Source organism: Passer domesticus, chromosome 1 (assembly GCF_036417665.1).
Source record: "Passer domesticus isolate bPasDom1 chromosome 1, bPasDom1.hap1, whole genome shotgun sequence".
Taxonomy (NCBI): domain Eukaryota; kingdom Metazoa; phylum Chordata; class Aves; order Passeriformes; family Passeridae; genus Passer; species Passer domesticus.
Window position 1 is genome coordinate 122899371 of NC_087474.1, and position 9817 is coordinate 122909187.

General features: G+C 42.2%; 1 protein-coding gene across 1 annotated transcript; it reads right to left on the reverse strand.

The window, feature by feature from the left end:
* Positions 1-5463: 5463 nt before the first annotated feature.
* MOS (MOS proto-oncogene, serine/threonine kinase) lies at positions 5464-8338 on the reverse strand. Its single transcript, XM_064386810.1, has one exon. The coding sequence runs from the start codon at positions 8230-8232 to the stop codon at positions 7183-7185; it is 1050 nt and encodes a 349-aa protein (XP_064242880.1). The 5' UTR covers positions 8233-8338; the 3' UTR covers positions 5464-7182.
* Positions 8339-9817: the final 1479 nt, after the last annotated feature.

Below are 9817 nucleotides of genomic sequence, written 5' to 3' on the forward strand. Positions count from 1 at the left end.
TTTAACTGGTTTTAAGGCTTTTCTTTGACAGGCAGACAAATATTTGGCAGCTGGGTTAACTGAAGCATAGAAAGAGCCTCTTTGAGTGCTGCATGAAGGTATTTGCACCAGATAAATAGCTAGAACAAAGTAAAAGTAGAATATTCCACATACAGTTAATTTTAAAAATAACCATTAATTTCCTATCCCTATTTTAGTTGTAGCAGATGAAATTATGTACACAGATACTAATACTGCAAAAAATTGATACACAAGTCAAATAGTAAACATCCACTTAAGTACCATTGAATTTTCAGATGTTTGTGGTATATTGTGTGAAAGAGTTTTTGTTTGTTTTCTTTGCTGTGGTATATCTTACCACAGAATACAGAAGCAACTCATACTTCTTCAGACTTATGTTTTCATGCTTCCCATCCTACATTCTGAATTGACTATGTGTCTCTTCCAAATTAAGTAGTATTTTTATTGTTTGAAAATAGTGATGTTATCACTTTCTTTCTGGATTGAGATAAAGCATAATCAAAAAAAAGAAGTAGAAGGAGGAGCAAACAGAACAAGCCGAAGAAAGAGCATAGCATCAGGCATTGTATCTTATGCTAACTTCTTTTAAAACCTGTCATGAAATTTCTCTTGATATTTCTACTTGGGATCCAAAGACACTTAGCCTTCAATAATAGCTATAGTAATTGAGGATTAATATGGAATTATAGGCTTCCATGCTTTTTCTTTTCCTTATTTCTCATTTTTCCTAGAAACTGTTTATTATAATTGCATTGTTCCCATGCTTCTAGCCATCTTTTCTTGTCTTTCTTGTAATCACTTGACTGCTAAAAGAATTGTTGCACTTAGCAGAACTCAGGATAGCATGTAGAAGTTGCTTTTCATTGTAAGGCATGAAAAAAAAATAATTTTGACATAAAACCATTCTAGCACTAATTAGTATTGGCTCTTATCTGGGGATTCAGTTTGAATTAGGTAAAATTAAATAAAATAATTTATTCATTAAGTGCATCCTCTCAAGCTTTACACATATGCCCATTTGAGGAAGATGTGTCAGGGGAGATTGGGATGGTGAATGACATTTTTTATAAAATAAAAGAAAAAAAGGCCAGAATCAGAACTTTTAACTCATGCTTTCCCTTAGTGGACAATACTGTCTGTATAACCAAGAAAGCACAAAATACAACACTCTAATATGGATAATATGTCCAGGGCTACTGCTGTTGGTTAGTACCCACGAGAATGGAAGCACTTTACAGTATCTTCTTTACATGTACTTTCCAAAATTAGGAAATGCAATCAGGTTTGGTAGTTAGGTACTGGGAGATTATTGAGAAAGGGCTGAGGTTTCCATGCAGGCTGTGGTTACCCCAGACTGCTATGAGGCAAGAGCTAACCCACCCAGTTTTTGAATAGTTAGCTCTCAGTGCTGCAGAGCTGGAAGTTTGAACGGCACCTTGTCCTGCTTCAGGACAGAGAACATGAAACAAAACAAAAAGCAGCTCACCTTGAGAAGCTGGCTACTGTGACATGGCATCCCAGGGCCCCAGAAACAGTACTTAGCACATGATAAACAAAACCCAAAACAAACAAATAAACAAACTAAACACCAGAATAGTTGAGTTTCCGAGGAAAATAATTATATCAAGCTGTGAAACTTGGTTAATAGTAAGACAGATCTGACCTGATCTTAAGATCTGATCTGATCTTAATAGAAAGATCTGACCTTTACATTTACCAACTGGAAGAAATGAGCCTTTGTTCCTTCCCCAGAACACAGTCAAGACGAGTGGTGATTCTTATTTGAGGAGGTACACTTTTATTTGGTGTTCTTAGCATCAGATACCCCATGCCTTGAATAGAGCATGCCTGGCTGTCAAAAACATTCCAACACCACCATTCCCAGACCTACACTTGCATTATCTGAATCTCTGCAATACTTCAATAAATCTTCTTTTTAGGCTGATCAAGCTACCGGCAATCAGTTCCAGAAACAAAGAGTATAAATAAACTTTGTACATGTAGCCCTTAAGGTTTGTAACTTATAACCATGTCTTGCTAACCATCTGGAGCTGTGTTGCCTACATATGTATGGGCAAGGAGAGAGAAAGGACAAAACCAGTTTATAGAAAAGGAAAAACCTGGATTAACAGAATCCCCTTAGAGTTGTGACACAGTTGTCTGCAACTGCTCTGCTAGCATCATGTGCTTTTTACTTGGAGGTATGCAAGTGTGACAAAGTTAAGAGCAAAGTGCAGCTACACTCATTAGATCATTCCAGTTTTAGGAGCAGGAAAGAATATTTTAAAAACCTGAAGCTGGGTCCAGCTGAAGAAAACAAAAAGGAAAAAAGTCTGGTGGATTACATATAAAAACAGAGGAGGGGAAACCTTCAAGGAACTCACATAAACTCCATAATTTTTTATTTTCAGAATATCAAGAAAAAGAAATCTGCCAAGACACTCTAGCAGATCGCAGATTTACTGATGTCAGGTTTTTAAAGAAAAACAAAACAAATTAAAAAACCCCTTGAAAACAAGATCAAGACTACTCTCACCTAAACATTTTAACTTGTTTCCCCCCCAAGACAACAAAGCCATTGTAAAGAAGCAGAGTGACCCTCGCATGTATGTTGTCCCTGAAGGAAACACAAAATAGGCTCAAGCTAGAGGGATTTTTGTAGTGCTCAGGAGATGTCTGAAATTCAAACATCTATAAATGTTATTATAATTGGATAACTTCTGTGGCTAGAAGCAACCTCTGGAGACTGTCTAGTCCAACCCCCTCCAAAACAGGGTCAGCTGGAGCTGCTTGTTCAGTATCCTGCCAAGCTGGCTTCTGAGTGTCTCCAAGGATGAAGATTCCTTAGCCCTTCTGAACAACCTGCTCCAGTGTTTGACCATTTTCACAGCACAAATGTTTTTTCTTGCATTTAAATGGGGTTTCCTGTCCTCCTATTTGTGTCCATTACATCCAGTCCTGCCACTGAGCAGCACTGAGAGGACACTGGCTCCATCTTTACTGCCTCCCATGAGTATTTCTACGAACTGGTAACATCCCCCTGAGCCTTCTTTTTTGAGACTGATCACTCCCATCTCTCAGTTTCTCCTCACATGCAGATGTTCCAATCCTGTGATCGACTTAATGGCCCTTTGCTGCACTCCTGGTCCGGTACATCCGCGATTTTCTTGTTTTGGCAGAGCCCTGAGGCGACCACGTTTCCCCACGCGTGTCCCAGCGGGGCCGAGCTCTGAAGAGCGGGACAATCTCCCCCAGCCGCGCTGGAGGAGCTGGAGCAGCCTTCGGAGCGCCCCAGGTGCTGTTGGCCGCCTTTGCCGCAAGGGTGCATCGCTCGCTCACGTTCAACTCGGGAATGCCGGCAGCTCCAGCTCCTTCCCGAGAAACTCCTTCCCGAGAAGCTCCTTCCCAAGCGGCCGGCCACGGGTGCGACCTGGTGCACGGGCCAGACGCTGCAGCTCCTTGCACTGGATGCCATCAGCAGATTTGTCCAGCTCGGGAATGTCTCTGAACAGCAGCACAACCATCCAAGGTATTGACTGCTCCAATTCTGTATCACCTGCAAACTTGCGGAGGGTGCTCCATCCCATCATCCGAGCCGTTAATGCAGATGTTCGCCTGCACTGGGCCCAGGGCTGATCTCTGGGATGCACCACTAATGGCTGGTCTCCCACTGGACTTCATGCCACTGATCACAACCCTGTGAGCCCAGTAGCTCAGCTAATTTTCAGTTTTCACTATTTAGTCGGTACTTCATCAGCTTCTCTGTGAGGATGTAATGGCAAACAGTGCTAAAAACCTCCCTAAGGTCAAGATGAGCAACCACCACTGCCCTCCAGCAGCCAGTAATCTCATGGCCAAGGGCTGCAAAGTTCATCAAGCATGATTTCCTCTTCATAAATGACTATTCCAAACCACTTTTTGTCCTTCATATGTTTAGCAATGATTTCCAGTTGTTTGCTCCACCAATTTTCCAGGGATTTAGATGAGGTTGACTGACTGTAAGTTTTCCATATCCTCCTTCTTAGCCATCTTGCAGACAGGAGTTACATTTGTTTTCTTTCAGACCTCAGAATTCTCTCCTGAGCACCATGATCTTCCAAGGACAGCCTAGAGGTGCCTAGCAATGATATTGGCAAGCCCCCTCAGCATTTGTGAATGAATCCCATCAGGGCAAATGAACTTCTGTATGCCTTGTTTGTTTCAGTGTTCCCTAACCTGATCCTTCTTTATCAATAGTAAATCTTCTTTGCTTCAGACCCCACACTGCTTGTGTAGTTATTATTTATGCTTGAGTTTAATCAGAAGCTCATTGTTTATCCTTGGAGGCATTCTGACACCTTTACCTGATTTCCTGCTCATGGGGATGGACCAGTCTTAAGCTTGGAGAAGGCAATCCTTGAAAATCAACCAGGTGTTGTTGGCCCTTCTTCTCTGTTGTTCTCCCTTCCCTCGGATCATATCCCAGGGAAGTCTTTAAAAAATAAATTTCCTAATTACATGAGTGACATCTGTACAAGATGCATTAGCAGATTGCGTATTAAATGAAATAACAGATACATAGACATGATTTGTTTAGAAGGAGCCAATATTGCTTTTATTGGAAGAATTGCACTTCACAGTGGTGTTGGAATTCTTTAGGAGCAGTGACAGCATGTTGATAAGGCACAGATTGATATATTCCCTTAGGGTTTCCAAAGGTATTTGAAAAATCCTTCACTACAAACTTTTGAAAGGTACTAAGCAGCCACATTTAGGAGAGAAAACCCGGGGCTGGATAAGTCAAAAGATAGGCACAGGGGGCAAAACTGTCAGTTCTCTCAGCAGGAGAAAGTCCCCACTGGTGTTTCAGTCTGCTGCCCAGCACATCCACAAATGAAGTGCAAGACAGAGAGCCAGAATATAAACAAATTTGCTAATGGTGGAGTTAATTGCAAGGGCCAACTACAAACTGGCAGAAAGAAATTCAAGGTATATTGGTGTAAAGTGAGGCAAACAGGCAAACTTACCATCCCACATAGAACCAAGGATTCTGAGCTGTTAGGCTTGAGCTATTTCTTGGTTAGTATTAACTCAGAGCTCATTAGCAATCAAAAAACAAAACAAACCTTTGAAGTTAATAAAAAAAGAGACCATCATTACGGCAGCAGAGTATGGTGTGCCTACATCTTGAGTGCTGGGCAGAGTTCTCTCTCACACTATCAAAAGAGAACACCATAAAACTGACAGAAGCATCTGCAGAGCTGATTATACTTCAAGAGCAGACCTTGGCCATTCAGTATCCTTCTGTCAAGTACAACAGAGAATTTGAAGGGTGCTTGATTTTTCACAGAGGCTCAAGTAGCACTTGTTGATGCTAAAGTATCATTAAGCAAAAAAATCACAGATTTCTAGCAGTATAAGCAGCAAGATTTCTAGACTAGCAAAATAAATACAACACAAGCATTTAGGAACTACTAAAAAAATTAACTCCATTTTTTATTATTTTCAAAGCTGTAGAAACATTTTTATTGCTTGATGTTAAGGTAAGGCACATCAATGGCTTTATCTAAAAATTTATCTTGCATGCCCTCAGCTAATCATTTCAAAAGGTAACTGACTTATGATAATAACTTCTATAAAACAACTTCTTTATTTAATAAGTTATACAACACTCACACACACAAAAAAATCTAGTTCTATAGCATAATTATTTTGACAGAAAAACACAGGAAACTTTTCCAGAATTTACTTCAGGGTTTTTTATTCCAGCCAGCATTTTCTATTTCCACTTAAGGAAAAAGTGGAAGAAGAAGACCAAGAAATAGTTAAGCTTAGATATGCTTTATAAACCATTAATTTCAATTACCAACCCAAATACCATAAAGACCTACAGAATCATCTCAAATTCACATAGTTGCTCATTTCCAGGATTTCACGGGGCTAAGAACAGATGTGTGTCAGAAATCAGGAAACGGGCTCAATTCCTTTGGGATTTTTTTTTTTTCCAGAATGGAAGCAAGGGGGAGGAAGGGTAAAGAAGAAAAATCAATTTGACTGAAACATCACTCTTCCTTCTGTCTTAAAAAGAAGCAGAGGCTTTGAGCAGAATGGCAATATCATCTACAGCAGGCAGCTCCAGATAAGGGTGCAGATGTACAATTATCAGTTCTGATAAGTCAGGGATCAGAGCTTTTTGTCTTCAGCGTTGCCTACAGCACTTCCTTTCCCAGATTAGGAAAGATAGCAGATAAGACATAAGCCGTGCACAGGATAGTTCAACAGTGCATGCTTTGAGCACCAGCAGAGGAACATTATTACTGCTGTAAGCAAACTTCCTATTCAGTACTTCCAGTATCTTGTCCAATACTGAGCCATGTGTTATAAAGCAAAATAATCCTCACTTGACCATTCTTTCCCCCCTACTTTTTTTTTAAACTCTGTTCTGCACAAAATCTTATAATGCTTCAAAATTTACAGTGTTCCAACTAGCAAGTTGCTACTGACACACCTCATAGCAGGGAAGCCTTATAAAAAGGACAGGTTGTTAATACAACTTACTCTTAGTAGGCTTAGACTAACAAAAAGGTTCCTTATTTCAAGGAGTATGTGAGTAGTTCACATTTTCCGTATCAGAAGCAGTATACTTACTGAAATTAACACATCTAAGAACGGGTTAAATAGACCACTGACACACTGTATTTATTTTTCTGCATTTGTAATACATACTCATTCCTTGGTAAGTGAACAGGAAAAGCTCAAATACACTACCCTAGCTGATGTCAAGAACTACTCATATTTGACATTTTAAAAATACCAAAAGGTATTATGCATAAAGAACCTTCCAAAAGCAGACCCTTGTTTGTACTTCACTTACTTACAACCAACAATTTTTCTGCACGTCACATTTCCTAGTGAGCAAGGCAGCACACAACACATCAACCAGACAAAAATTGTGTCTGCCAGCATCTTCATCTTTGCCACTATTCCCTTCCAGGATAAAACCCCAGTTTCATTAATCTCTTTATTTTAAATTTTCTTATATCAAAACAGTTTGGGGTTTGTTTTTTTCAAGTATAAAAATCAGCAACAAAACCTTTAGATCTCACAGTGGCTAAACTAGTTAGAGGAAGAGTAGAGGGAAAGAAAAGCGGACACAAGGAATATAAAGAGTGGTGAGTTGTCCTAGAGGCTCTGCTTGAGGGCCCTGAGGCTGGGCAGCAGCTGGTCTGCACGCAGCCGCTCCTCTGCGTTGGCCTTCCAGCAGCAGCTGACGATGCCGCGCAGGGTGCGGCCGGCCGCTGACCCCTGGAAGGCCTCGGCGGCCAGTGAAGGGCGCAGGTTGTAGGCGACCACGGCGTAGAGCACGTGCTGCCGCTCGCCCAGGTATGGCTGCTCCCGCGTCACCATCTGCCAGAGGGTGATGGCAAACGAGTAGATGTCCGCTTTGGCAGTGACCCTCTCCCCCTTGAGGAGCTCAGGGGCACGGTGTGTGTACGTGCCCCCTTGCTGGCAAACGCGGGCGCTCTGGGACGAGCCCTTCTCCAGTTTCTGGGAGCACCCAAAGTCTCCAATCTTGCACACTCCCTGCTCAGTGATGAAAACATTTGCAGGCTTCAGGTCCAAGTGCACAATATCCTGTGAGTGCAGAAAGGCTAAGCCTGTCATGATGTCACAAGAATAGCACACGGTCTCTTCCATGCTCAGGGCCTTCCTTCCACATCCTTCTTCATCGTCCTCCCCCTGTCTCCATGCATCCCCAGTGCCATAAATTACATGGTGCAGAGTGATGTTACCCACGTACTCCATGATGATGGTGCCCAGGCTGTTCTCGCTGGCCGGGGCACAGGTGCTGGCAGCCACCACACGTACCACATTATCGTGTTGGAGCTGGGCCACGTTCAGCTCAGCCCAGAAGCTCTGCCGCGACGCCAGCCGGTTTTTGCTGCTCTTCTTCACCTGCTTCACAGCCACCGTTGCACCATGGTAGGTGGCTTTGTAGACAGAGCCAAAGCCCCCAGATCCTAAGGGCTGCAGGAGGCAGAGCTGCTCCCAGTCAATGGAGCACCAGGACAGGCGTGAGGGCAAGCGATGAGTCCTGGTTGAAGAGGCTCCCCCCAAAAAGCTTTTGCTGTCTTTGCCAGGGATAACTAAAGGGCTGCTGCAGGGGCGCAAATTTGCGGAGGGGGAATACTCAAAAGAAAGAAAACAATTAAGAGGAACAGGTGATGGCATAATATGAAGGAGAAAACAACAGGCAGCTACTAAGACAGAAGACTGGAAAGCTTCCCTGACAGAAAGGACTCTAAACCACCTTCCAAAGCCTTTTATCCTCCCTTCACTATTTTCCCTCCCTCCCCCAAATTAACTACATCTGTCACAACTGTCAGAACCAAATCAGGTTCACCTGGAAACATTCCTCTCCAGCCCTGAAACAAATCTCTAAAAAGTCAAGGCCAACGGATTTAAAGCTAAAAAATTATTAACTCATAAGTATTTCACATAATTTCTAATCTCAAAAGAAAAAGAAATATGTTCTGCCCATTGAATGCCTCTAGCAAAATGCCCCAGAAGTAAAAAAACAAGTCAGAGACATTCACTGACAGGTGAATGCATTTAACCGTGGCTTCAGGCAGGAATGATCAGCATCAGGTGCATTAAACAGCTCAAAGTCTTTCTCAGTGGAAGAAGCTGAAGTGGTGAGTGATAATGTTTGATGATGCTGTGGCAGGCATAAATATAAAATTGTGTTTGTGGGACCCTACCACTTAAACATGACAGGGACAAGGGGACTGGTTTGGGTACTCAGCTTTGCCCATGCAGTACTGCAACCTTAATAGCAGCATAAAGATAAATTATTGTTGTGCATTATCCTTTGGATACAGTAACTAGAATTACACATAAGTATTTGGTCATCTTCCCATCACACCCCATGCAGTACTACAGGTGTGTGTTTTATTTCTAGATCCTTCTTAGAAAAATTATTGCTGAATTTACAGGGCTGTTCTGGCAGAAATCAAAGAAGCATAATTTTGTGTTAGTGGCCCATGTGATTTTTAAGGACATTTTTTAAATTTTGACCCTCTCACATATTTGCAGTGCTTGTGCTTACTGCCACAGTGTTTGGTACCAGCTGTACTGCCCAGATAGCAGAGCACCCTTATGGGACATATACAGTTAAGGATTTTTGTATATTCCAGTATCTTTCTATTTCCTACCTCCTCACTCTTCAGAACCTTCCTCTGGGTATCCGATTTTTCAGTACAGATTCTGCCATGGGACTTTGGACTGACAGTTCCTCTTTCTCCAGGATTTATCTCTGGGCAGCACCGACTCTGCAGGCAGTCCTGGTGTTTTCTTTTAATTTCTGTTGGTTTGTTTTTGGTTTTTTAAAATCTGGATGTGCATAATGTTGACTGCAGGCTGCTGAGAGGGGATTTCAAGAGTACCTAGACCATGTGCAAGCAAAACTCTTCTCCTTGAGATGGGGTCAGTTTTTCACCCTAACACACAAATCTGATGTCCCAAAGTGATCTCCTGACCCTCCCTGAACTCTAGATCAGCTGGACTGGGGGGTCTCAAAGACATCACTCCTCAGTGAAACAATGATGGAGATCTTCCCCAGTACTGAGATTTAGGACAATCAGGAGAAATTTGCTGCAGGAATTCACAGGGAAACAAACTTGGACCCCAGATGAGTGGGAACGGAGAATTTGGGTTATCCTCTGGCAGTGTGAAACAGGCTGGGGGAGACCTAGACAAACAGGTGCTAATAGGACTTGTTAGCAAGTGAGAGGCAAAGACGAAGGGATGCCAAGAG